Genomic DNA, 27,767 nt, shown 5'->3' with positions numbered 1-27,767 from the left:
GCCCGCGCTCACAGAGAGCCAGAGTCATCAGGTGGGGGCATGCCACCTGGTGGTGGCAGCTCTCAAAAACCCACAGAGACACTGGACACGGACCAGAGCCCGGGGTCGTGACATGCCCCAAACGAGTGGTCTCAGTCCCAAAATTGTGGCAATGCCCTGGCCTCAAGGACAAACACACTCAAGCCCAGCAGGCCAGGCCCACATGCCCGCCCAGCCCCTCAAAGTTCTGCTTCCAGGGAGTGTGCTGGCCCCAACCTACGGCCCTCAGGTAGAGCTGGCTGATCGGGCTCTGGGGGAGTGGTCCCTGAACTAGCATGCAAAGATCTGTGCCTATGCTTACACACACACACGAACATGCGTTTTCATGGGGAGGACACCTGTGATTTTCATCAGAGTCTTGGAGAGATCCACGACTCCTAGTGAGAAACCAATGTTCTAGAACAGCCCTTCCATTTACAGATATGGAAACTGAGGCATAAAAGAGACCACACAACACACAGGGGCCAAACTGGGGCCAGAGAGACATCTACCCATAGCTAACCAGGGTTTGAGACAGCCCCATCGTCACCCTGCTGCACTGAAACCCGTGAGGCCCACTCCGGGCAGAGCCCACACCTCCAACCACCCGATAGCATCACCCTCAGGTCGATGCTTGTGGCACACTGGGCGCGCAAACACTCCAGCAGGCTGGTCTGATCAGGCACCACTGGGCCTCTGATTTCCCGCACAAAAGAAAAGTCACGGAGGTTTCTCTTCTGACAAGTCTCCCTGGGAGCAGGAGGGACACTTTCCGGTGTTAATAAGCCCAGAGAACAGGAGGAAGCACAAAACATCCAGGCCCTGCGTGAGTCTGGGCTCTGCAGGTGGAGTTCGAGAAGAAACAGTGGCCTCGTCTGTCCTCTGTGACTCAGCAAGGCAAAAGGAAAATGAAGAGGCATTTTCAAGTGATGGGTAACAAGAGTCAATAATGCCAATCGGAACAGTCGCAGGTTCCAGAAGCAGCAGTCAGATGGCGTAATTACACAACAGCTCTTTAAAGAAGGTTCTCAATTCTTGCCCAGTGTCCAGGAAAGACAACCGAGAAGCCACAGTCTTAATATCACACAAGTAAATAAAACAACAAAGGTCCTTTGAACAACACAGGCCCCATGCCCCAGACTCCAAGGAGTAATCCAAAATGATCATCTTCCATCACCACCCCACCCCAGACTGGCGCAGCCAGGCAAAGTCAAAGCTGCTGAGGCAGAGTCAGTCTACGGGGGGCCTCAGGGGCCAAGCGGCAGGCAGCAGTGAGCAATGCTGGAGAGAGGCAGTGGCCCGCAGGACAGGCGGTGAAAAGACACCCGTCCTACCAATCAGAACAGGACGTCCAGCTCGGTCCCTCAGCCCTGCACCAGAGGGCCGTCCAGCAGCCCCCACTCTGCCCCTCCGCACCCTGCTACGCCCACTGGCCTGATGTCGACAGACTAGCTGGGGAGGCTGCTGCAGAAGTTGTGTTTTCCTTTTTTATCTCTAAAAACTTAGTTCATTACCACTCATCACAAGCACCTACCAGGAATGACTTCCCCCAGAAACGATTTCCCCCTCAGAAGATACAGAAGAGAATCCTTTAACAGAGCTCAAAAATGCGGGGTACCCTGATAGCCGCCACCACCTGGCTGTGAACATTCCAGTTGTTTCCCAGCATAAATCATTCATTGTGAACTCTACCTCACGCGCTGGTGAGCTTGACAATTCACTAGCAGTGCTCGGGATGGGAGCTGGGAGGGAGGTTAATGAAAGCATAGCCTGTGAGCACAGCCAGCTGAGGGGCAGACTTCATGCCATGGCCCAATGGTGACAAGTGTTGGTCAGCTAAGACCCTGGGACAGGAGGGTGCTGGGCCAGGCCAAGAACCCTCCTTAGTCCAGCTCGCCCCGGGTTTCCGACCCTTGGCCCTGCTTCTGATTTTAAATGAGGATGTTGTGAAGAGCCGGGCAGGGAGAGGCATGAACTTCTGTGTCCCTCCCACTGTGAAAGTGCCTCGCTAAGCCCACGCCGCCTGCAGGAGACGCTTCCCAGGCAGCCGCAGCCAGGGCCTCTGCAGGAGGGAGCTGGGGAGGCGGGGCCCATCCTGCCAAAGGTGCCGACTGTGCAGAGAGACAGTGGGGATGCCGAGTCACAGCACCCTCCTCCTACCTGATGCTCAAGCCCGTGGTCTGGTCCAGTCTCTCCCAGCTTTGCAGCTTCGCCAGCAGCCTCTGAAAAGACGCAGGGGGTAGAACGCAGAGCACCACGCCCCACCGTCTCCTGTGCAAGGACTCCAAGCCCCCCTGCTGTCCTTCTTCACCCCGGACCACCGCCTGCTGTCCCTCACCCGCCGTGTGCCACTGATCCCCACACCAAACGTCATCAAGCGAACTGGCAGTGATGACGGTGACTAAGTCTCCCCGGCCCTTTAGAGGAGCCTGTCCTTCCTCACTTATGACCTAAAACGGAAATACCCCGAGCCTGCAACCCACAGACAGGTCACCGCCCAGCTGCCGAAGCTACACGGTGTGCTTAAACCTCCTTTGTTTCTGCAGCCATAAATTCTGTAAGATCCTAGCAGGCTGAAAGGAAGGTGGGGTAATGCGGGGTGAGGCGGGGCGGAGGGGACGGACAGCCTCCTGGATGGTCCTGCAAGGACCTGTGGGCCCACAAGGACCACTGCCTCTCACCCCCATCTCCCTGGTGCTCCTCAGGAGGGCAGGCCATGAGGCACGTGGACTGGGCTTGAAAGCCATACTCCTCCCACCTTCCAGGGCTGACCAGGCCCCGTGGGAACAAGACGTGGTGGCACCACGCGCTTCCATTTCACACACGCGGCCCGCACTGGCCCATGTCCCAGGAAGCCGTCTGAGTGCCACTGCCCTTCCAGAACGCTAAGCAAGGGTGAGCGCACAGGCTCCGTGCCCTGGCCTCGTCTCCCCTCCGCAGGGCCGAGGGCAGCGCTTCGAGGGCATTTATTCCGTCACGCGCATATTTCATCACCACAGCTGATGCTGTTCTTCCTCATTATACAGGTGATCACAGCCAGTAAGCATCCGTGGCAGGATTAGAAGAGGTGTTATTCTACAGCCAAATTGTAACCAATTTCAAAATTAACTATGTCCAGAGGAAAAAACTGCTGAGCTCCAGAGTTATCTTTTCAGGTTAAGGTCCCCCATGAGCCAGCATGTGAGGAGGCTATGCTCATGACCTGCGATGCACCAGGCTGACAGTGAACCTCCTCATGGGCTCAGGACATTGTCCAGCCACAGCCACGGAGGGCTCAAGGGCCCAGCAGGGCCCCAGCGGTACAGGAGCTCTGAAGAGGAGAGAGCACTCTATGCTATTCGAAGGAAGTGGCCTGCCCCAATGGTGGGGCAGCTGCCAAGCACAGAAGACAGTGAATGAACCTGACACTCTCACCAGACTCTGGAAACGACTGGGGAGTGGTGACTCAGTTTGGGACAGTCGAACCAGAGAGATGAGGAGATAGAGTGCAACCACAGAGAAGGCAGGCAGAAGGACAGAAACACCCTGGGCCAGGAGCCAGGAGGCCTAAGTTCTGGTCCAAACTCATGTGCATTGGGCAAGACATGGAGGTCTCTGAACGCCAGTCTCACCTGCCCGGAGGGAAGCTATTGTGTTTTCAGCACTAACATCCTACAAGCATCTCTACACCATCCCACAAAATGCCAGCTGCAACCCCAATAGCAGGTGTGCGGGAAAAATATTCCGCACAGGTGCGCCTGTAAGTCTGAGGGGTAGTAAGGTTTCTTTCATGTCTCACTTGCCAACAGTGTTCCTTAGGCACCACCTGCATCACTTCTCCTGTTGCTAACCAAGCGGATGTAGAACAGCGGACGGGCCAGCCCGCTGACAGCTCGCCAGGTCAGAAGTCCGACCGCACCGGCCTCACAGGGCCAAAACCAAGGCGGGCGGCAGTGCTGCGCTTCGGCAGGCTCTAAGGGAAGAATCCCTTTCCTCGCCTTTCCCAGCTCCTAGAGGTGCCCACATTCCTTGGCTCAGGGCCTCCACCTTTCGTCAGCAGCAGCAGGTGCAACCTTTCTCACATGACATTGCTCTGACCTCCTCCACTGCCCTCTCATACATATAAGCCAGGGGAGTCAACCTACCACGAGCCAGCTGATTACTGACACCCTTAGTTCCCCTCTGCCCCCTAACAGACTCACAGTTCTGGGAATCGGGACGTGGCTACCTTTGGGGGCCACTATTCTGCCCACCACAGCAGCACAGAGGAGTCCACATTTTAGGTGACCAGCTAGGACATGGGACTGAAACATCCAAAGTCCTCCAAAGAGACAGGACACCCCGAGGGGAATGGTGCCCGGATGGGGACCTCACCTCCTTCTCCAGCTCCAGGTCAACCAAATTCTCCTGCATCTTCTCCTGACGCCCCAGCTTCCGCTGCAGTCCCTCCACTTCTTCCCTGAGCAGCCCGTTGGTCTCGCGCATCTCCCTGGCAGGGCCAGAAATAAAGTCGCTCAAACAGCCACGTAACATGGGGACGCGTTCAGGAGCCCCAGGAGCACCGGGCCGCACACTCGCACCCCCAAGCTCCACCGCGGGGGAAGCGCGGAGCCCGCCTCACCGCAGGTAGGCATTCTCCTCCCTCAGCTGCTTCAGCTCCTGCTCCACCTTGGGCAACCGCACCAGCTCCGACTTCATGCTCCTCACAATCACAGCATCCTGCTCCTGCAGGGACAGCTTCTGCTCCAAATCCTGATTGAGACCAGGGACAGAGAAAAAAGTCATGGACGCCAAACTGCCCCAGGGCCTCAGCACCTTTCGTGGCCCTAGTCCCCTCCGGAGCGCCTGTCCCGCCTGCACCAGGTGTGCCTGTGCTGGTCCCCAGCGTCCGCTCCCAGGAAGCACCCACAGTGTGTCACAGGCCCGGGTGATACTGCTGTGCTGTGATGTGCTGCCTCGGGGGCAGGAACGCCGCGCGCAGGTGGCACAAGGACATTCGGCAAACGCTCCCTGAATGAACAAACCCATAAAACACCCCACTCCTCCCATGAGAGAGCTGCTTCTGTCACCCTAGCACACACGGGTGACAAATGACTCTTTTCCATAGTGAGGACAGCCTCTTCTGTACAATCTCTGGTCCCCTTGGGACACAACAGAGACAGCTGGCATCAATTAGTGACGAGTCAAGGAACAGGCAAAGAATGTGAGACCAGGACCAAATCAGTCAGTCATTCGACAAACACTAATGGAGTCCATCTCTGTACCAGGTGCTGGGTCAAGCAGTGGGGACGGGGTGATGCAGAAGACAGATGAGCTCTCTGCAAGGAAGAGCTGAGAGTCTGGTGAAGACAGGCGCCAGGTGGTACAGGCAGGTAAACCGAGAAGTGGGCCAACGGCTGCGGATAGGTGGACGAGGGGCAGGGAAGAGGTCATGAGGATGCGTGAAGTGGTGAGGGCCAGGGGAGGAAGGCCGGGCAGGAGCAACAGGTAAGCACTAGAGCCAGAGACCAGCAGGTGAAAGGTGGAGGTGAGCAGGCGCGGGGAATCTAAAAACGGACGAGCTAAGTGCAGCTGGGGGCAGCACCGCATCGCAGGGTCGGGGCACCGAGTGTGGCCGTCACTCTCAAGGCAGCGGGCAGCACCCCCGGGACTTGCCATCGCTGTCTCCCTGGCAGGGTCCTCGCCCCGTGAGCCGGCACAGCCTGCACTTTGGAGTCAGGCCGACCTGCTCTGAGGCCCAGCTCAACCGCGCACTAGATGCGCGAGCACTCCGAGCTAATCCTGTCACCGTCGCAGCACTCATGGCTACTCGAGCTGTCATTTCTCTACTTTCTTTGTGTGTCTGTTGTCAGACTTCGTCCACTAGAACGTGAACTTCTTGGGAACAGAAATGTGCTCCGAATTCACTGTGGTAGCCCTGGCATCTAGCACAGTCCTGGCACGTGAAGAGATGATCAGTATAAACAGAGCATAGACACAGGCAGCAACTGTCCCCAAATGCCGGTGAGCACACCCCAGATCACAAACACCTCCGGGTGGCAGGAGGGCCAAGACCACCACTGCGATGCCTACCACTCCCAGGCCAGGGGCTGAAACACAGCAACGCACCTTGACCTTCTGCTCCTGGTCCGCCCTCGCTTCCTGGCTGGCCTGAAGCTCCTGAATCTTCTGATTAGCTTCCTGCCATTTTCTACAAAGAGAAAAGTGTATTAGATGCTGAATGCGGTATGTAGTGAGGTCAACAATTCCCCTCCTCCTCACCCTAAGAGCTCTCCAGTGCAGACACACACGCATACCCACACACGCACTCACAACACCACGGCGCGCTCCCTGCAGGGATGGCCCCAGGATCCTGGACCCTAGCTCCTGCCAGTGGCTCCATGGCCTCAGTCTCCTCATCAGGGCAGGGTGGGTGGGTAGGTCCATATCACCCATAAGGTCCTTCCTAGCTGTAGCACCCATCCAGTTCTCCTCACTCCCCACAGCTACTGACAACTGCAGCTTTGGCTGGCCTGGTACAGCCACAGCTGAGGACCCACTCATGACTGACCACCCCCCATGACCACGGAGTGGCCAGAACTCTCCCCAGACAACGTCTGCGAAGGTAAAGGCCAAGTTCTTCAGGAGAGCAACCAGTCCTCTGCCCTCACCTCCCCAAGTTCCTGCACACTCCGTGCCTCTGCTCAGAATGCTCTTCCTGCCAGGCCCATCCTTCACCACCCACCTCCCACCGGCGGCAGGAGACCTCCTGCAAGCCTCTAAAACCTAGCTCGAACGCACCATCTCCGGAAGCTCTCTCTGCACGACTGCTCCCTCTTCTTGTTCTCAGGACATTAAAAAGCCACTCTGTTCTGGCGCTTACGGTCCTGGGCTCAGAGGCCTCAGCGTCTATTTCCGGACAGGCCGTGGACAGGGAGTACAGCATCGAAGGGCATCTGTAGCTCCTCAGAGCCTCAGCGCACACAACACGCATGGAGGCTGGGCACTCACGCCGCAGAGGGCACGGGACAAGCCTGGGTCTTCCGCACAGCTAACTACTGGACGTCCAGTTCAGCACATACCTTCGGGCTTCGGGCTAACTCCAGGGCGGAGGTGGACGGGCTCACCTGGTACAGGGGCAGAGACCCCCGCCTCCGCACTCACTCACCTGTGCTGCAAGTCCAGCTGCTCCTGCAGCTCTTGCTTCTCAGACTCCAGGTCCTTCACTTGCATCTCCTGGTTCATCACACTCCACTGCAGTTCTGAGATCCTGCCCTTTAACTCACTGATGGTCTGACAGAACAGCAAGACAGACAGCTGCCACTGAGGCGCTGGGCACAGATGCAGGTGAGCCTCCCACACAGAAAAGGACAAATGCCCTCGCAAAAGCCTGTCCCTCCAAGCATGGGACAGAGCCACCTGTTCCTCCAGAGAACGTGACCCGACACCACCCTCAAACCAGCCCCAGAGCACCAGCCCACGCCCACTTCCCATCTCCCAGGAGCTAACAGGAGAGACTAGGTCATGGTGACAGTGGCCTCAGGAGCAAGAACGGCTGCCAATCGAACAGGCCCGGGCCTTATGCCCCTCGGACACCCCCTCCCGCGAAGCATCGGCACACCCGTCCCATCGCCTCGGACCTGCACTGGTCGCCGGCACGCTCTGCGCAGCTCTTCCCGCATGCCTGTCCTCATCGCTCGGCCTGGAATTCCTTCCCCCACCCCCCACACCACACCACTGCTCCAGCTTCGTGCTAGAGATGCCACTGTAAGCCACAGCCAGGTGTCACCCAAGAAACTGAACATGGGAGACCGAGGCTGTCCTCCGAACACCGCCATGAAAGCCACACAGCATGGAGAGGAGCTGCCAGAATGCCATGGGGACTGAAGCACCCCCAGGCTGGAAGTGGTCGGAAAGGAAAGCCGAGGCCCAGGGAGGCCATCCCAAAGCACCGCCTCCAGGACAACAAGCCCCCTGGACACGCACAGGCAGAACTACCGCCCTGAGCTCGGGCTGCACCCACGAGGCAGCCTTCTGGGGCTAGCACTGCCCTTGGGACTTCCTAAGGGAAGAGAGCACACCGGCCAACCAGCAGGAAAGGCCAGCCTACTCAGAAGCATCACGTACATTAACACGCCGAAGTGTTGCCGCATCAGCCTGTGGGAGCCAGACGTCAACCTGAGGGATCCTACACTACAAGCGAGGGTGAGAAATTGCACCCTCTTCAGACAGGGCGGCCACTGCGCTCGTTCACCTGTCCAGCTGGCACCGTCCACCCCACGTCTTCCCAGGAAGGCTGACAAGGGCGTCGGCACCCTCCATTCCAACAATCTGTACAATTTCCTTTATTACAACAGCGACTACCAATCTGGGAGCCAAAAACAAGGAAGGTTACTTAAAACACGTTTAACAACAAACGCGGAAGTCTTCCTGAACTCAACACACGCGCGCGCGCGCGCACACACACACACACACGGCACCGGGATGCGACACCGGGATCAGAGACCGGCCCCGAGGGAGGACAAGTGCTTGGGGATGGCAGGCCGTCAACGAGATGACCTTGGACAGCAGCGGGCACAGGAACCAGGGCACCATGATCAGAGAACACACTTGGGGGCTGAGTGCAAGGTTTTGACTTTAGACAAGGTGACCAAGGACGGCTTCTCTGAGGAGGTGAAAAGTAAGACACGTGGTCCGATGTCCCAAGTGGCCAAAACCTTCCCGCACTGGGCCCCACTGGGCACCGCCTCTGCAACTTCTGTGGTGACGCCCTCCCCCTCCTGCCCTTCACTGATCAGCGTGCAGGACTCGTCTCCCCTGAGGGCCTCCCGGATGGAGCACAGGCGAGCTCGCCGAGGGCGGGAGGGGGACTTGTCTTGAGGCCGATCCTAGCTTCTCTCCTGCCAACACCCACATCAGAAGACAGATGTCAGAACAACCTTAACATCCTCTCCAGTGTCGCCAAGGCAAAAATAATCTGGGGCCTGCTTCCAAAGCTGCCGCCTCGAGAACGCCTCGCAGAGCGGGAATGCTACCGATCTGCGCCAACCCCCGCCCTTCGGCAGCATTTCATCTTTCTCCTCGAAGCATCTGTGATCTTGAGCAGCACAGCAAAGGCACCGGAAAGGTCAGAAGAGGGCACTTTCCACCAGCAGCAACGTCTGGGCTGTTTCTAAAATTTATACAACCTTCAATTGATAGAGACAGCAAGGACTCTACAGCTCATTGACGCCCTGGTTTCAAAGATCCTCTCAGATGCTAACAGACCTTGCTAATAATCAAAGGAATGCAAATCCAGAGGAACTTACTTATATCTTCTGGGGGGAATAAACACCCACCGCAGGAGTATTTCCAGAAAATACCACCGTCCATTACAGGTAAGGCTACAACGGAATGAGAACACTCGACAGTGGCTGTTTAGTACAACACGGCGACCAGGAGATAAAGTGACAGGCAGCTGGAGCTGGCGCCCTTCTAATCCCACTCCTAGGGATGAGTCCAGGCAGAAGCGCTGCATTTGTGGAGCTCTCTGCTGCACATGTTTGTGCACGTATAAGAAACCAAAGCACTTGGAAATGACAAAAAACAGATTCATTAACCATCAGAAATCATGATTACGAAGGCCAAAAAGCTGGTCAAGTCATCAGCTCGAAGCCACTGACTGGAAAGTTCACCTCTCCACTGAGATCACAACCACACAAACCACAGGCGCGCGTGCGAGGAGAGCCAGACAGGGGACACGGCGGTGGTCCGGCGGCGGCGCCCCTCACCTCGCCCGCCTCGGCCAGGCCGTCCTCCTTCTCCCGCAGCTTCCTGCTGGCCACATCCAGGCTCTGCTTACACAGCCTGTTGCGCTCCAGTTGCTCTTTCATCTTCTCCTCCGCCTCGGCCTCCCGCTCCTGAAGCTGCCGAATGCGAGCCAGGAGCTCCTGGTTGCGGTCCACCTCGCGCTGCCGAGAGAGGAGGAGCCGGTGAGAGCGAGGTGGAGCACGGACACCCCAGCCACCCTCCCACAGGCCAGGACCAAGGCCCAGACGAGACCCGCCCAGGAGCCAGGAGTGAGGTCAACAGCGCACACGGTTCTCGCCCCGGGACCTGCAGGGGGACACTCAGAATCATTGCCCCGCGGTGTCATTTGCCAACTTGACCATCTGCAGGGAGGAGACGGACAGTGAAAATCCCCAATGCAGACTCAACCGTGGAAAGGAGCCTCCGTGCTCTGGAGTACCAGCAGCTCCCGTCTGCCCACACACCGGCCACCAACACAACGCCACAGCACGGACCCCAACCAGGCAGGGACAGCCGGCCTGCAGACAGCAACAGCTGACCCAGGGCCCCCATCTGCCGTGAAGGCGCCTTAGGGAAACCCTCAGATCCACCCTATACTTGTCCCCTCAGAGGCAGCACGGCTTGGGCTGGTGAGGAGGACACAGAACCAAGACTTCCTCACTCTGACGATCCCTGGGGGTCGTAAAGGCTGACTCGGCCACTGAGATTGTTACTCTCAGCACAAGGAGCAAAGGGACCACAAAGTGGGAGCCAGAGTCCTGGAGGCAAAGGCTGTGAATCGTTATGTGGGACTAAACACTGCTGACCTCTGACCTCTCTCATCAGGAAACTGAGACACAGAAGCTCCCTCCAAGGACCATTCGGTACTCCCGGGGCCAGCCTTACTCAGAGTGAGCGCTTAGACCAGGCCGTCCAGCCCAGCACCACATAGGCCCTGCAGCAAAGGCACCTTCCACAAAGTGGGAGTGAGGCCCTCGGGCTGCACAGGGCCCCAGTCCACACTTCGCGGGGAGGGATGTGGCACCTGCACTCGGGCTGCCAGTCCTGAACACACGTGGGGCGGCCCAGGCAAGTCCCCCAACACCAACATCTCAGCATCTAACAGGTATTTCCACATGGGAAGGCTGAGATTCCCAGCCGCCTGGCCTCCTCACTCACTGCCAAACTGTTGGTTCCTGAAAAACCACTGGAGTTGCCCATGACTCAAGGGAACAACTTGAAAACCATGGGCTCAGATGGTCCCGGGGCTCCCTGAAGCAGTGTCTACGGCCAGCCCTGCACACTTGGATTTTCCCGACAAAGACATGCAGCAACCCTGCAGCCACCCCCCTCCTGTTCAAATGTTTTCTGAGCACCTTTAAGGTGCCACAGCCTGTGCTGGACACTGGAGATCCAGGGCAGTCAGAACAGGCCCTGTCCTGTCCTCAAGGGACTCATGGCCAAGAGAAACTCCAACAGCTTCACATCCCATTCCTTCTACCTGAGAGCCAGGGCTGTGCCACCAACCCCACGGTCCCCATAGTCCGGTGGCCCCTGTGCCTACCTCCCTGCTCCTAATTAGGGCACTCTGATACCTACAAGATTCCCAAGGCCTCTCCCTCCTGCTTCCCACTGGTTCCCCCAAGACTGCCCCTCTGAGGACAACCTAGAACATCAGCGAGAGCCCCGCCTCAGAGAAACACCACCTGGGCAGTTCCAGGGCCAATGCGAGCCGCACCTCTGGGCTACTGAGCCCTCACAATGCACCACAGCCAGGAGTCTGCACACCAGGCTCAAACACATCCAATCAGCAGACCCTGGCCATTTTTGAAGACCCTGGCCATTTTTACAGAGACCAGCACAGCATGCGCATGTGCCGCATGAAGAAAGAATGGGGCCAGAGATCTACCTACAGGGAAAGCAGAGGCCAGAGGCTTTGTGGTCTGACACTCTGCCCGAATCTTGGCAGCATTTCCACACTCATCAGCATTTCCTGAAAACCCTACAAAGTGCTGTTAATCAAAGCCAAGGAAGCAAGGGATTTACATGCAAAGTGAAAACCTAACCCTCTGGGTAACGGGGGCTGCAAGTTCCCAGCCTGCTGTGGGTGAGCCAGGGGCAGGATGAAGCAGCCCCCAAGACTGGCCTCTTTGCTCTGAGGCTCTATCACCATTTGAGCAAGATCCGACCTGGATCCAAGACCCCTATGAAACCTGGTGACTTTCTAAGCCTGTCACCCCCGTGCAACCTGGTATTTCTGCCAGGTCTGCATTCCAATTCTCCCGGAGGGAGGAAGAGACCAGGGGGCCCAGCAGAGAGGAATGCCCGCCAGCACCCGTGCTGCCCTCCTGGAGGAGTCAGGCACAGGGGTCATCTGCGGCCTAAGAAGGCAGGCCCCCACCGGCGCGGCTCGTTTCTCGCGGCTGGCGGGTGCAGTGCACAGCCCTGCACTCCAGGGGCTGGCCAGCCTACCTCATAGCTCCTGGCACTGGTGCTGGCTGCTCGCTCCAGCTCGACTCGAGCCCTCTTGTGACTCAGCTCCATCTGCATTTTCTCTCGCTCCACCTGGATGATGTGAGACTTCGAACGGATCTGCTCTGCTCGTTCTTCCAACTGACCAGGTCATACCCAAAGGAAAGAAAGAATTCTCAATAGCTGCGTCAAACAGGCGAGGGGCTCATTCAACATTCACTCACTGGGCACCTGCCCCAACAAGGCCTGTGCTCAGCCCTGGGGAAGAAGGAAGAAGCTGGGTCTCTAGATGGGCGAGGGCCCCAGGGAGGCAGCAAGCATAAGAGAAGATGACAAAGGAGAAGAGGAGGATATGTTTTAAGATGACAGTGTGCAGGCTCATTTTAAAAAAGAGGGCCTATCAGTTTTCCAGTGCTGTGTAACAGATTACCAAACTGGCAGTGTGCAACACCCGCAATGTGAGCTGTCAATCCTGCTGGCTGGAAGGCCAGGCACCCGTGGCCAGGTTCTCTGAGCAGAGTCTCACAGGCCAAACTCAGCAGTCGGCTGGGCTGTGTCCTCATCTGAGCCCAGGATCCTCTTCCACACTCACATGGCTTTATGACTGAGGTCTACTTCCTTGGTGGCTGTCAGCTTCCCGCTGCTGTAGATCCGAGAGGCCACCCACATTCCTTGCCAGCTCCAAAGCCAAGCAGGGAGAAGCACCCACATGTGGACCCTTCTCCTGCTCTGTATCTCTAACCTCTCAACCCAGACTTTAAAGGCTCGCCCGATTAGGTCAGGCACATCCAGGTCTTTCTCTATCTTAAGAATAACTGATTTGAGATCTGAGTTATATTTGCAAAATCTCATTGCCACAACACCTAGTTACTACAATTTGATTGCGTGGGAGAGAGTGTGGCCCACCAGGGGCCATCTTAGAAGTCCGTTTCCCATAGAGGCCAGGTAAATAAAGGCAAGTTCAAGCCTTAAAGGGCCTCAGAAGACACACCAAACAGTTTCACAGACTCATTATAAGGGCCTCTTCCTCAGGTGGGCTAGTGCCTGACTATTCCAAGAATGGTCTTCAGTCCAGAACACATGCCCACAGGGCACTTAACAAACATGCAGAGACTTGGGCCGCACCCCAGAAACACCAAATCAGAATCTTCCTTTCAAACATATTCTTCGTGGATTCACATCCACAAGAGCTTGAGGAGCACTGGACTAGAGCAAGTGGTTCTCAATTCAATCAAGGACACTTGCTTGGCAATGACCAGAAACGCTGCTGATTGTCACAAGAGAGGGTGGTAGTATGTGTGCGCTACTGGCATCCAGTGGGTAGAGGTCAGGGATGCTGCTAAACACCCTTCGATGCACAGGAAAGTCCTACAGAACAAAGAATTATCTAGCCCAAAATGTCAACAGTACCAAGAGTGAGAAATCCCAGCCAGAGAAAAGGCATTTTCTCCACCGCTCCCCTCATGCTCCTTGAGAGCCTGAGTATACACATCCTTTACCTCTCTGATATTTTCTTTCAATTCCCACCTGTTAACATTTGGAGATCCCTAACCCTACTGTCCATCAAACTCACTGCCCTTCCTAATGTCACTCTATTATCTACAGATAGGGCCCAGCTTCTCCAAAGGGTGCAGGACCCCAGCTCCAGGACACATCACCACAGAGGGACCAGGGGTCCCAGAGACACAGGATCCCTGGGCCATATCTTCCTCAAACATCAACTGTATTTGAAAGAAACTGAAACATTTTTATGTTCACACAAACACTGATGTGTAGCAGAAACAGGAACCTTAATAAAAAAGAAGGGGGAAGGGGATGGTGGGCAAGAAATACTGATCTCTGCTCCTCAGGCTCTCCAGACCTGTAGTGTTCCCAGTTTCCTCACCTGCCAGTTTGGGTGGGGGTATACAATAGGAAAGAGAACCACTGACCGAAGTCCTAAGACAGGTCGGGGCCCTGAAGCAGGTACTTGTGTAGCATGACTGTAACCAGCTCACTCTGGCTTTGCCACTCAATCACTGACCCTTCTCCTGGGGACGCCCCCATAGCACTGGCTGAGTAAGTACTGGAGACCTCCAAAACTCTAGACTGCATAGTCCTTACAGGCCAAAAGTTTCCAGGCATTTGCATCAATAAAATAACACTTTTAGACCTGTGAGCAAGGATCAAATAAAAAAAAAACTATAACCTGTTTCCAGCATCATTTTATTAAAAAGTGTATTACCAGCATCATTTCATAAGCATTTTAACACCTAAAGCAAAACCAAAAAAAACCCTAATTTTAGAAAAAAAAAGTCTTTGCCAAAAAAGGGCAGTGAGCAAATTAGTCCACTAACAAACAGAAGGTAATTCAAGTGTTCAGTAAACGAATACATGCAAAAGACATCAGCCTCTGTTCCACCAAGCGCAGGCTGCCCGGGTCTCATCGGGGCATCCAGAGCAACAGGAACCACGTCTGGCACAGGACGCTATCGCAGGATGGCTCCAGCAGCACAGGCCATGGACAGGGAAGGAGGAACACAAGCAGGGAAGTCAGGGATCGCCTGACGCAGCGGTCCTGGATGAGGCTGCAGACCACGCCCCCTCCCAGTGTGGGCCCAGTGATCTCTGCACCGACCTGGACTGAACCTACAACACTTTAGAGCTGGAAATCCTTCAGGAGACCTTAAACTGCATCTACCATTAGCACTGTCAAGAACTCAAAACATAGTGAAATGACACTACAATCAGAAAAAAAATTCTCAAGATCACCGATGGCAGACCGAAGCCAAGTTCTGGAAATGGTTCCCTCAAGGTCTAAGATCTCTGCTCTCCCAATCCTTTGCTCACTACCCTGGCTTTCCCGCCAGGCTGACCAAGAACCTAACACAGCCTTTAAGGAAGCCAGCAGCTGGCTGGGCAATTGGTGGCCATGCTCCCAGGAAGTCCAGCTTTCCGTCCCTAACACCAGTGCCTGTGAGAGCCTCACGGTGAGTGCAGCGCTCAGGAGCGGACGCGCTCTGGGTGCTGGTAAACCAGGCTTTTAAGCCAGGACAGTTCAGGGCCAGACCATGGCTTCCATGGCTTTCCAAACTATAAACATCCATGTTAGACATCTGGGAGATAGCCAGCTGGCCTCCAGGCCCAGAAAACACTGACCTGCCTCAACTACAGGAAGTCCTCACTTAATGTCATCCATATGCTCTGCAACTTTGAGTGAAATGACGGATAAAACCAATTTTACCATAAACTGATAAAAACAAGAGTTGAGTTCCTATGGCATCTTATCAACCTAAGAAACGAAACGATGTTTTCCAAGGATCTGCTGTATATGGAATTTGAACCACCTACCTAAGGGTAGGAGTCTTTACTCAAGAGGCCCCAACACATGTCACACATCTGAACTACACAGAACTTGAAGAGGCCCCACCTAAGGATAAGGTGTCTTCACTCAGAGACCCCTATCCCAACACAGGGCACTCACCTGCATGCTCTGCTGGTACTGCATCTGCAGAGAACCCTGGGCAGAGGTAGAAACATCCGGTCCAATTCCTCCCTCCACTCGCTGAGAAATGAAGTTGTTCAAAGATCTCAGGGAGGACAGGACAGTGGTGTTTTCCCCAAGGTCTTCCATGGCCACGTCCCTTCTGGAAGAAGACAAGGGAGGGGTCACAGCAAGCCCTTCCATGCAACTTCAGCTCCGCCAGCTGCCCAGAGGCACCCCCACACCACTAGCACTCTCTCGGAGCCCTTAAAATATTCTCGTATCCATAACCACATTCTGCAGGGTTAACTGGGATCCCATACTGCTGGTTTACCAGAGAAGAAAGGGAGGCATAAAAAGCACTACACCACCAAGCCACTGTCAGAACGATGAGCTGCACACCCGCAGGACAGACGGACAGCTCCCGGAAGGTGTTCAGCAGTCCAGTGGCACACCTTCCACGTAAGCATTCAAAAAAGGCCTCACTTCTGGGAATCAGAAACAGCACGGAGCAGTGGCCGTAAGGATAATGACCACAGCGCTGCTGCCAACAACGGCATTAATAAAGTACTACTATTTTCAACTAGGTACCAGAAAGAAAGGTATGCAACATTTACTGGGCACCAAGACTCCTTGAGCCTCGGTCTCCTCATCTGTAAATTGAGATCATAAAACCTACTTTGCAAAGCAGTTGTAAAGATTACAGTGGCTGTAAGTCTTTCAGAGGCAGATGGTGTGGCTGATGCCACACAGTTTGACCATCATTCTGCTTGTAATTTGACATAGGACATCTCAATCTTCACAATGGCGGATGAATTAGGTCTTTTTACACATATTTTAGAGATAACATAAAATGAGGCTTCAAAAAGTTATAGAACTGAGATTGGAACCTGGGTTTGTCTGGCTCTAAAGGTTGAGTGTATGCCACAAGCCAATGCATGAAGTGCTGAGGACAAGCAGCAGCAAAGAACTTGCATCTCCAAACTTGTGCTTATTATGGCCTCACACCAACCCTGCTGAGAGGTGGGAGAGTGTCCCAGACAGTTAACAGCCCACAGGTGTGAATTCCTACTGGTGCTGTTTTCCTCTAAGGAAAAGCTAGTTCTCATTAATTTCCCCTAAGTATTAGAAACACCAAAACCCCCCCATCCAAAAAAAAAAAAAAAACAGGAAGTGAGGAATCTTAGTTTGATTCTGAATTTCCCACGTAACAAGAACCGTGCACTGTGCGCAGAGCCCTGGTCTCGGATAGGCCATCACTCCCGCCCCCGCACGGCGGGGCTGTGCTCCGCGCCTCTCATTCCTGCTACAAACGGAGAATGCACTGGGGGCGAGACCAGGCGGGGCACTCGCGGTGCTGGGACTCGCGCGCGCGCCTGCACGGCAGGAGGCTGCCGAGCTAATCCACTCGCCGAGATCCGAGCAGGGCCTCGAGTTCCCACGATAGGAAACTCAGCCAATACATCCATCCCCTTCCCAAGAAGCCATGCCTGCGAGAACTGACGCGCGCCACACACCGGACCGAAAAGAGCACACAGGTCTTCGACCGCCCGGCACCAGGCTCCGGGAGGCGCGCGACAAGGCGGCAGCTCCAACGCCGCCCTCTCCACGCGGGAGGCTCAGGCGCACTGCTGAACCTGAGCTGCCCGGGGCGGGCGGTCCAAAGCGCACGGCCGCGCAACCGCCCCTCCCGTCCTCGGCAACGGGGTGAGTACGGGAACCTCGACAAGTTCCAGGGGGTCACCAGCCCCGCAGCTCGCGCGCCAGGGGCCCCGCCGCGCCGGGGCGGAGGTCGCCACAGGCCCCGCCCCGCGGGCCTCCGCCGGCGACAGGGCGCGGCGACCACCACACTCAGCGCAACCGGAGACCGGAGGGGGGGACGGCACAGGTGACACCGGAAGCGCGGCACTCGGGGGCATGGCACCCCCCGAGCCCCCCGACAGTCTCCGGAAAGCTGCCCCCCACTCCTCCGCGGCGCCCCTCGACCCTCGTGGACGCCGGCCACGTCCCGCTGCTGCTGGTCGGCGAGGACGCCTGGGGGCGGGGGCGCGGGGATGCGGAGGGGAGCCGGGGCTCGGCCCGGGCCCAGGCTCGCGAGGACAGCGCGGAGCGGGGCGCCGGGGGGCGCGGGGTCGGGCCCGAGGGGGCGGCGCCCGGCCTCCACCTCAGCGGGCGGCCGCGGACCTCGGGGCCGCCGCGCCCCACGGCTCCCAAGCCCCGGGCCCCTGGCCCAGCCCGGCCGGCCCCCCGGCGTCCACCCGGGAGCCGACCCTCACCTCAACTGCCCCGCCGGCTCGCCGCCGCCGCCGCCGCGCCGCCGCTCAGATCTCCCTCCTCCGCGCCCGCGCCCCGCGAGACGTGCGGCTGCTCTCGCGAGACCTGCGCGGGGCGGGCCCGACGCTGCGCCCGGCGCGCCGCGGGGGCCGGAGGCGCCGAGCCGGCTCCCGGGGCCGCTCGCGCCCGGGGCGCCCTCCGCGAGGACCCGCGGCGCGGGGCTGGCGCGCGGGCCCGTCGGGTGCCCCGGCTCCGCGCTGGGCCGGCCCCCGCTAGGCAGCTGCCTCGCCCCGCCCGCGGGGCCTCTAGGGCCCAGCCTTCCTGACGCGCGGCTGCGCCCCGAAAGCTTGCCACCTCCGTACCTCCTTGAACCGGTGCGTTCTTTCACTTTTCTCTGGCCCACTGGGGAAAAAAAATACCGTGTGAGACGTGGAGACGTGGGCCCCCGCCCGGATCCCCTATTCTACACTGAGACGGGGCGTGGGCCTCGCCTGGGTCCTCCGTTCTCCAGCGGGTCCCTCCTGGGACGACTGCAGCCTCGGTCTGTCTGGGACCGTGTTATAGCCTATGACATGTAGTTACTATATATTATAATTATAATATTGTGGTTTTATAATTATATTACATATGGTAGCTAACAAATTATAATGTAAATTAACAATTATATTAATAGAAGCAAATACATTATATGCTCTATCACATCATATACATGTTAATATTTAAATTTTAACTTGATAATATGTTAATATAGTTTAAAGTAATACATACTATATGTCCCACTTAATTTTTCAATTCCATCTCCTCCTCCTCCCTGCACTGCCCCACCCAAGGCTACGCGCCCAGGGTCTACACTGAATTCCCTTCTTCCAGAGGACGAGAAGTTTCTGTGGGGCAGAATGAATGGGCTGGGGACCGGGAGCACGTGGTGCAGGTAGGACACCACGTTCTCTGGACTTACCAGAGTGCAACCGAAAAAAAAAAAAAAAGAAACCTCCAGCCTGCAGTCTCCTTGGGGCAGATAAACTAAGCCCTAGGACCCTGATGGAAGCTCCAAGGGATCTTTTTCCCCAACTGCTCCTTGGGAGTAAATCAGTGTTACAGTTAATAAACTCTTCTGGAGGGATGAGCATGCCTCCAGGAAATGGCTTTGAGGAAACCAGTAATTAAAAAAAAAAAAAAACCTTGCATAAAAATCCCTTAAGATAACAATCTATACTGTCTTACAAAGCTGCACCAAGCTCCTGGAAGAGCAAAAGGGAATAAATGAACACACCACACCGCTGCTTGCTTTGGCAATTACCTTTACGGTCCAGGGAGCCTGGCATATAGCAACGTGCATTTCCAGCAAAAGACAAAGCGCACCGCCTCACGCATAAATTCATACATCTTCCCTAATTGCCCTGGGAATTCTCACTGCTTGAAGAATGGATAGGTTTCCAGATCATTCACCAGAGATGGAAATTAATCCCCAGATTGAAATTTCAGATTTTTTCTATGTTATACTGTGTAGCCTATAAGAACTGAAAACCTATGTGCTGTGTCCTTGGGACAATGGTGGAAAGCTGTTCTCTGTAATTAGCTCACAGTCTGTAAGATGAGCAAGTGACACGAGGTGGGTCTCCAGCTGGGCCTCGGTGCAGTCATTTTTATCCTGCCGTCTGCTTCTTGTCATCTGTCATGGACACTGAATATAGTTTTGTCCCATCTTTTGGTTTAAAAAAAGCCCCCCCACTAGTCCCACCTGATGCATCACAAATCTAGCTGGGACTCGCCCAGCCACACTTCAGGAAAGCATGCAGCCTACATTTGCAGTGACAAGGACCAGAGGTGCCAGAAGAAACCTCAGTCTTTCACAGCTCTTCGGTATTGTGTGGCTAAGAGGTACACCTCTGAAGATTCTTTCCTGCTGGCTTCAGGTTTCACGGTCTTTGTGTTCTGGAATTCCTCTGTCAGTCTCTTCTGTAACCGATGGCTTTGACTCCCAGCCCAGGTTTTACAAAGGAATGTTCCCCCAGGGTGCAGGATGTGGGGAGCCATGTCCAGAAGGGACAAGCACAGGCCAATGATCCTGTCATGATCAAGGCCCCGGATCCCTGTAGCATTGGGTGCCATGTCACTCAGAATCACATCTGCTCTCCCACCAGGAAGCAGTTCTTGGATTCTCTGGAAGGTTCCCGGGTCAGTCACATTAGCAGGGCACAGAAAAGTTGCTCCTTCCAGGGGTGATATGTGAAGAAGGTCTACCCCGAGCACAAAGCCAACAGGAGTGCTGGGCTCTAAGGAAGAAATGGTGAGTGCAGTTATTTATTTACACCCTGTATCTTCTCACAAAAATACATGCAACAAAGTAATAAAATAGGACCAAGGAAAAGAGCCCATGTGCAAATAATGTGGACACAGGTCTTTTTGCATTTTCTATATACCCCGTAAGCGCATGGTGGGGCACTGGTGGTCCTGCGCCCTACAGCTGAGACCAGAGCAGAGCGGCAAAGTGACTGTCCCAGAGTGAAAGGCAAACCTGGGACCTGACTCTGACTTCACATTGTTCCCCGAGGCTACTTTTCCTGAGAGGCCTCATCTCTGAGTGCTTTTTGATAAAGTAGAAAATGATGCACGATAAAGTAGAAAATGATGCACTAGTTTATACAGTGCCTCTGGATTAAATCAACAAATCCACTCATGCAGCTTAACCCAGTTTTTTTCCATGGAGAAACTTAGAGACAAGCCAAAACGAGGGAAGGGCCAGATGCAAGGTAAGGTCCAAAAACTGCTGCCTTGCTCGAGTTGCGTGATACCAACTGTGAAAGATGGCACTGTTTCACCTAGAGCAAGACTTTGTGCCTGCACAGCTGAGGTCTACCTCCCCCTCTCAGGCTGCACCCATATTCAGAGCCCCCCCCCCTCCACAAGCCCTGGCATCCCCCCTCTGCATCACCTCCCAACACTGAGGGCTTTTGCTCTGCTCTATGTGTCAGGGTTAAGGATAAAGCAAGGATCTGCTAGTTCAGTCTGCTTAGTAAAAAGGGTGTTCCACAGGAGGAGGAAGAAAATGGGTGTTGCATTTCCAAATAAAGATTAGAAGTCTAGATATTTTGCAGAGAACCTAATTTTTGAAAGGCCCAAACTCTCCATTTTCGGCTGTTAAGGGCAACATCTGATGTCTCGCTTCATGCACCTGTGCTCTTTAGCATCCCGTACGTTACCTCGGGAGGTGTCCACTAACGGCACACGGCTCTGGGTATAATTTTGCAACTTCTGGGAGAAAATGAAACCGGGTCATTTTATCCACACACTTTGCTTCTGCCACTTTAGAGGAATAGAAACCACTGAAGTTAGCTGTTATGAGGTCTATGGATAGACTCAGTAATGGCGAAAGAACTTAAGTTTCTGACAAACTCATTCAGTCAATAAATATTTGATCTAAAAAGGAAAAAAAATTTAAGCTGTTCTCAAGCCCGTGAGGCATCCCAGCCAGGTAGTGGGGCCGATGAATGAACCAGTGGAGGGGCAGTCCCAGGTCTGCAATTTCAACAGGTCACTGAACCTCAAACTTCTCGTTAGGAAAATAGCACAAATGTCCCTATTCCGAGGAGGGAGAGAACTTTGTAAACTGCCACATGTCACATACTAGTGTGTGCAGTACTCTGACTTTACAGCAGGAAATGTAGGTGGTAAGGACACCCACCACAGCACTGGGCTCACCAGCCAGAGACCTAAGGCAGCCCAGGTGAGACACTGTCTGGAGCACAGCGCCGCTGATTGAGGGCAGGTTGTCCAAGTCGTGTGGGTGGTAGGTTTACCTGTGTATTAATCAGGGGAAACGTTTTTATATAGAGAACTTCTGACAAAACCATCACACACACGAGACAAAAGCTGAGTCCCTCGGGTTTAGCCAGCGTGGAGAACCTGGAGCCCCAGCAGGACCCTGAGGACACCTAGAGCTTCAGGGTCCAGGACCTGGACACCTCCAGGGCGAGTCAACAGTACTGTCAGGGAAAGATGTCAACATACCAGGAAATGAAAAAGCTCCATCAAGGCTCTAAGTCAGCAAGACTGGTATGACTGCATTTTGAAAAGAAAGTGTATATGGCAGTAAGTGTGCAAAAACAAATTCTCCAAGGACGCAAACCAGTATTAATGTACATGTTAATGTGGTATCATTTGAGGTGGTTTAAATTTTCATTATACCTTTCTACCTTTCGTTTTGAAAATGCCCGTGTCCTATTTTTATTATTACTACTAAGCAACCAATTGAGACACCTGTGCCTTCAGAAAGTGGCTCGACCCCTCCATGTCCTCTGGCGGAGGGCAGCTGGCTCGCGTCCACAGACTCGCGATGGCCCTAAGAGCAGGAGGAGGCCCCACCTGTGCCTGCAGCGTTGACTCTCTGCACAGACACCTGGCTCCACGCGCCAGGAGCCGCCCCACAGTCTAACACCCGGAGGCCGGGCCGTAGGATCCGGTGCTTCTCGTCCACCTCCAGAAGCTTGAAGGCGCTCCGACACCGATAGCTCTCCAGCTTCGCAGCCTTCACAAACGGGTCCTTCAGGTGCCGCGTCAGCCACAAGTGCTCGGCACCAGTCCTAGCCTTGTAGCGACTGCCAGCAGTGTGCAAGCTTTGACACCGAAGGGCACACACCAGCTTCCAGGACCTGATGAGAAAGGGAGCAGGCAGGCTGGCATCACATAGATCCACAGGTCACGTACTGGGGGGAGGGGGCGGGTTTGGTGCAACCTGGGCATTCATTGAGATGCGGCATGGAGACCTAAAAGGGGGGGCAACTTAAGGACACAGCCAGAGCGCAGGTATTATGGGCTGACCTGTAGCTTCCCCAAATTTGTATGTTGAAGTCCTAACCCCCAGAACCTCGGGATGTGACTGGTCTTTAAAGAGGTAATTAAGTTAAAATGTGGCCCTGATCCACTGGGACTAGTGTCCTTATCGGAGGAGCTTAGGACACTAGGGATGGCCGTGTGCGGACACAGGATGGAGACGTCAGGGAGTCGCCCTGCTGGCCTCCACCGAGCCTTCCAGTGCTGGGCGCCAGTGCTCACTACCGGTCTCTCGCCTGGCCCCAATGTCCACAGGGCTCTGCCAGACGGGGACAGGCGCACAGGCCAGGTCCTTGCCTTGCTTGGTCCCCGAGCATGGGGCTAGCCTGAGCTGCCCGTGCGAACAGGTGAAAGGCCATTGCCTCATCTTTGGCAAAACTGGGTTTTCAACAGTTTGTGGACAGCCAGGAGCTACTCACTCCTCCCCTCCCTGAACTCTCAGACCTACAAAACAGGTTCTAATCCATTCGTTCTACGAGAAAGAGCTATCGCTCTCCCCTCGGCCACCGGCAGAAGCCCCTTCGGCAGATTGGCTGGCAAGATGGGGAGGCAGTAGATCCGGGACCTCTAAAGCCGAGCGGTCTCATGCGAAGCGCGCAGAGCGGTGCCGGGCGCCGGAACCACCCTCGGCGCTCGGGGGTGGGGACCGGATCCGGGCGGCCGGCCCCGCCGGCGCCAGCCCGCGTCCCAGGCCCCGGGGCCGGCCACAGCGGGCCCCCCTTCCCGGAGCCGCGCGCCAGCCGCCCGCCCGCGGCGCCCCGCCCCGGCCTCTCGCCGAAGCCCCGCAGCCCCCGCCCGCCGTGGCTCCTCGGAGCGTCGCGGCTCTCGGCGCCGCGTCCGCAGCCGGTCACCTCGCCGGGCCGCCCGAGTCCGGGCTGGGACCCCGCCCGCGGCCCAGCGACCTGGTGCGCACCCCGCCCCGCCGGCCGCCGCCGCTCACCCCGCCATGGGCGCCGCCGGAAGTGCGCGCTCGCCTTCCGCCCGGGGGCGCGGGCCGGGGGGGCGGGGGACCGGGGCGGGCGGGGCGGGGCCGGGGGAGCCGGGAGCGCGGGCCGGGGGGGCGGGGGACCGGGGCAGCCGGGGCGGGGCCGGGGGTGCGGGGAGGCGGGGGACCGGGGCAGCCGGGGCGGGGCCGGGGGGGCGGGGGACCGGGGCAGCCGGGGCGGGGCCGGAGCGGGAACCGGAGGGGCGGGCGGGGGGGCGGCGCGGCCTGGAGGCGCCGAGGCCGGGTCGACGACCCGCGCGTCCCAGCCCCCCGGTGCGCTCGGCTGCCCGGCGCTGCGCGGACGCGGCCTCCTGCCCGCTGTCCGCAGGCGGCCGCCCGGCCCGACGCCGGGGAGGCCCTGGAGGAGCCGCGCGCAGCTCGGCCGGACACTGGAGACCCAGGGCGCGCGCTGGCCGCTGTTCGATCTTGGGTCACACTGACACTGAGCCTCGGTTTCTTCCTTCGCAAACGGGGAAAGCAAGCGCTAGTGGGTAGCGTCGTTGGGTCTGTTAAAGGGGTGAATTTTGGCAAGACCTGTATGGTCAACTCTTAGTAGCTGGGAGCTGACGATGCCATACCCTCCTCTTTGTCACCATCAGTTTACTTAGCCAGGGCTTTGGACCGGAATAGGCCAGGTGAGGCCCAAAGAGACCCGCCTCTCCTGCAGACCTACCCCCACCTACCCCCAACCTCGGGGACCCAGGAAGGTCCCTGTTCTCAGAACCCGAACCTCCGGGGGAGCCTGGTCCTGGATCCTGCGTCTGGCCTGGTGTGGGCCCCAGAGCAGGAGACGTGCTGAGTGGGGCCCAAGCCGAGACAGGGATGGGCCCACAGGAACCTGGTCTTGGTCCTGCCTCAGCGCTCCCCACTGCGCATGCGCACGCCTGTCGGCGCGGGCGGGTCGGCTGGTCCCCGTGTGCGCGCAGAGTGCCAGGCCTCAGAGCCACAGCAGCTGTGAGCAAAGCCTGAACGCTGCAGGCCTCACTGAGTGGACCCCTGTCTGTCGGGAGCCCCGCATTTCCTGGGGACCAGGAAGCCTTACAGTGCGGAGGCAAAGGCCAGATCCCAGAGCCCTTGGGTGAACGGATGGTGATCTTGGTGCCGTTGGGCACCGAGGCTGGACTCAGCAGGCGCAGCCCGGTGCTAAGCAGTGAGGAGCGAAAGTGTAGCCAGCTCCTGGCCTGCACATCAGGGCCTGTCTACCCCAGACCACAGTTCATCCGCAGGTGTCCCCTCTCTGCCCCCCAGAACACACCTCCGTTACACACGGCCCCGCGACACACATGCTGCCCTGCACACCCAAGTCCAGCCGACCCGGTCCTCTTGCCCTCCCTCTAGAACCACAGGGACCATGGACACCCCTAGCCACACACCCTGGCACTGGAGGTCAAGAAGGCGAGACCATGGAGGAAGGGCCAAGAGGTGGGGAAGGCGAGGGCCTGACCTTGAGTCAGGGAGGAGGGGCAGGGCCATGTGACCTGGAACATGCCCGTCACTCCTGAGTGTGGGCTTTCGCACCTGCAAAGCGGGGATAATGGTGTCCACCTCCCAGGGTCGTGAAGGTTAAACGAGGCCGTGCGTGTGAAGGCTCCGTGAGCACTCGCCACACGCCGGCTGCTGCGGTGGCAGCGGTGGCTTTAGGAAGCTGTTGCGTGTGAGGCTTGGGTTGGAAAGTCCTGGCCCCTTTCTAGCTGAAGGGCTGGTCAGTCCCCCATCCCTGCCTCACTGGGACACGCTTCTGCCCAGACACCCCAAGCCGTTGCCGCCCCCACACACACTCTTCGCGAACCGGCTGATCTCCGCCTTCACGTGCAGGGAGGTGCCCCAACCCCAGCTGTCCCGATAAATCTCATCCTTCACAGCACTCTTGCCCTTTCTAACCGTGTTTAATTATTCCTCTCCCATCTGTCCCTCTGGAAGTGCTCTGTGAAGCCAGGACCTTACCTTCTGTCAGCCTGGTTGAGCGGAAGCGTAATGCGCATGCGTGAAGGTGCCAGGCTCCGTCGCGGGAAGCGTAAGACCCGGGTCCGCCACCTGCACGGCGCGGAGCGGGAATAGAGTCTGCTCTCCCCGCACCCACCCGAGTCACAGGCGCCGGCGCGGCCCGGGCAGAGCGTCCCGTGAGCGGCTCGTGCAGGACGCGCCTGTGCGCCCCTCCTCCCGGCGTGCCGGCTGCTGCGTGGCGTCCCGCACGTGACCGCGCACGGCTCCCCCCGCTGCGATGGGCGCGTGGCTGGCTCCCAGTGTGGGGCTGTGAGGGGTCCTGCTGGGAACGGCCCTGCGTGGTCTTGGTGCCCGCGTCTCCCCTGTCCTCGTGGGTGTCGGCGCGGCCAGAGCCGGAGGCGGCAGCCGCGGTGCGCGCGGCGGCTGTGCTCACGGGAGCACCTGCGGGCTGAGTCCCGCTCGCTCCCCGCGGCAGCCGCGCCGTGCTCCGTCTTCTCCGAGCTGGCCGAGCTGGCCGTGCCGGCCGTGCCGGCCGTGGGCCGACGCCTCGCCGAGGCTGAGCGCCTGCTCGTGTCGCCGGCCGCTCGCAGGTCCTCCTGGCGTGTCTGCTCACGTGCGGCCGCCGGCCTTTTCTTACTGACTCGCAGCTCTGCGCTCACGTCCTACTTACTGGTCTTCTGCTCGCCGCCTCCGCCCGCGGGCCGCGCCGCTCCCCCTCGCGGCCCTGCTGGTCTCGCCCGCGTTTGGCTCGCACGCGGCAGGGAACGCGTCCTGGAGGCCGCGCGCTCTCGGTGCGGCACCTTTTCTTCCTGGTGACGAACGTCCCTGCGCTGAGTCAGCTCCGACTGTCTGTCTGTCCGACAGGGTCCATCCCTGTCCCGGCCTGGGGCCCACACCAGGCTTTCTTTCCATTAGAGCTGGCGTGGTGTGTTTCTCGCCACCGTTTCCTTTTTAAATTTAAAGTGGGTCCCTCCTCAACAACATGAGTGGGTTGTTTTCCCGTTCACTTTGGCAATGCTTTTTTCTTTTTTGATGGCTTAGGTGCACTTTATTGGTTTTCGTTGACAATTTTGGTCTTTGAATCGGCACGTTTAGACCACGGACGGACGTGCGGAGCGGCCGCGCACGCGGCTTTCGGCCCCACGCACCCAGGGTCTGTTTGTCGCCTTGGTTCTTTTTCCTACTTTTGTCTTCCAGTCTTTTCTACCTTTTGTCGTTTTAATCGAACATTTTCTATGATTCCTTTTTCTCTTCTTTCTTCACATAACAGTTATACCGTTTTCTTGTTTACCTGTTTTAGTGGCTGCCGTAGAGCTTGCAATATGCATTTACGGCTAATCTAAGTTCATGTTCAAGCAGCGCTGGGCTGCTTCGCAGGTAGCGGGAGTTCTCGGTAGTCACCCCACAGCCGCCCCAACCCCTCCTTCCCCTCCCCGTAGCATTGCTGCCGTCCTTTTCACACTAGGTAGACATAAGCGTAGGTACATGCACAAGAGGCACTCGGGAGCGAATTCTCAGCCAAACGTACCTGTGAGATCGATTAATAAGTAAAATCAAATGTTTCACCTCCACGTTCCTTCTGGTGCCCTTCCTTTCTTGACGTAGATCTGTTTCTGCCCTGTCTTATTTGCCACCTCTCCGAAGAACTTTTAACATTTCCTACAAGGCAAGTCTGCTGGTAACAAAGTCCCTGAGTTTTTGTTTGAGCAAGTCTTTATTTCTCCTTCTCTTTTGAAGGGTAGTATCACAGAGTACAGAATTCTAGGTTGGCGGGTTTTTCTCAGCACTTTAAATATTGACTGCACTCTCGATTCTTGCTGAGAAGTCAGGTGTGATTCTTATCTTTGCTTGTCTGTTCACTCATAATGAGTTTGGTAAACAAGTTTATCACTTTAATGTAACCCCCATGTGTAACTTTTTTCCATACTGTCATCATTTTTTGCGTCCCATTTAGGAAATGTCTGCCTACCCCAAGCTTAAGAAGATATTCTCCCAAGTTTTCTTCTTCAACTTGTAGAAATGTTAGACCTTGAATCCACCTGGGATGGGGCT

At 56.6% G+C, this 27,767-nt stretch overlaps 2 protein-coding genes and 1 long non-coding RNA gene across 9 annotated transcripts in view; 1 reads left to right on the top strand and 2 right to left on the bottom strand.

Annotated features, from left to right (window-relative positions):
• MAD1L1 (mitotic arrest deficient 1 like 1) overlaps positions 1-18,022 on the bottom strand; it is a 202,555-nt gene extending 184,533 nt beyond the window's left edge. For 3 of the 6 annotated variants that reach the window (XM_016119082.2, XM_016119084.2, XM_036224938.1), the window contains exons 1-8: positions 15,680-15,842; positions 12,217-12,357; positions 9,747-9,926; positions 7,145-7,269; positions 6,106-6,187; positions 4,619-4,749; positions 4,372-4,486; positions 2,179-2,240 (exon numbers count right to left, since the gene is read on the bottom strand). In XM_016119082.2, the coding sequence (XP_015974568.2) occupies positions 2,179-2,240; positions 4,372-4,486; positions 4,619-4,749; positions 6,106-6,187; positions 7,145-7,269; positions 9,747-9,926; positions 12,217-12,357; positions 15,680-15,829 (986 nt within the window). In that variant the 5' untranslated portion in view covers positions 15,830-15,842. Of the gene's footprint in view, positions 1-2,178; positions 2,241-4,371; positions 4,487-4,618; positions 4,750-6,105; positions 6,188-7,144; positions 7,270-9,746; positions 9,927-12,216; positions 12,358-15,679; positions 15,863-16,013; positions 16,078-17,955 lie in introns of those variants that run through there. The other 3 variants (XM_016119080.2, XM_036224937.1, XM_016119079.2) reach the window with 3 other exon arrangements.
• Positions 18,023-18,677: 655 nt separating this feature from the next.
• MRM2 (mitochondrial rRNA methyltransferase 2) lies at positions 18,678-25,895 on the bottom strand. Of its 2 annotated transcripts, none has more exons than XM_016119085.2 (3): positions 25,716-25,895; positions 22,319-22,605; positions 18,678-20,229 (listed from the first exon to the last, which is right to left on the bottom strand). In XM_016119085.2, exons 1-3 carry the CDS (start codon positions 25,751-25,753, stop codon positions 19,796-19,798), a joined length of 759 nt encoding a protein of 252 aa, XP_015974571.2. In that variant the 5' UTR covers positions 25,754-25,895; the 3' UTR covers positions 18,678-19,795. The 2 variants fall into 2 exon arrangements, with proteins under 2 accessions (XP_015974571.2, XP_036080833.1); XM_036224940.1 differs by lacking the exon at positions 25,716-25,895 and adding an exon at positions 23,727-23,849.
• On the top strand, positions 20,138-22,164 carry LOC118605431. The gene is made up of 2 exons (XR_004952138.1): positions 20,138-20,243; positions 21,788-22,164. It is a non-coding gene; the product is annotated as an uncharacterized LOC118605431 (long non-coding RNA).
• Positions 25,896-27,767: the final 1,872 nt, after the last annotated feature.

Source organism: Rousettus aegyptiacus, unplaced genomic scaffold, assembly GCF_014176215.1.
Source record: "Rousettus aegyptiacus isolate mRouAeg1 unplaced genomic scaffold, mRouAeg1.p scaffold_m13_p_7, whole genome shotgun sequence".
NCBI classification, from domain to species: Eukaryota; Metazoa; Chordata; class Mammalia; order Chiroptera; family Pteropodidae; genus Rousettus; species Rousettus aegyptiacus.
The sequence above is the reverse complement of the archived record's forward strand: the minus strand, read 5'-3'. Positions and strand labels throughout refer to the sequence as shown.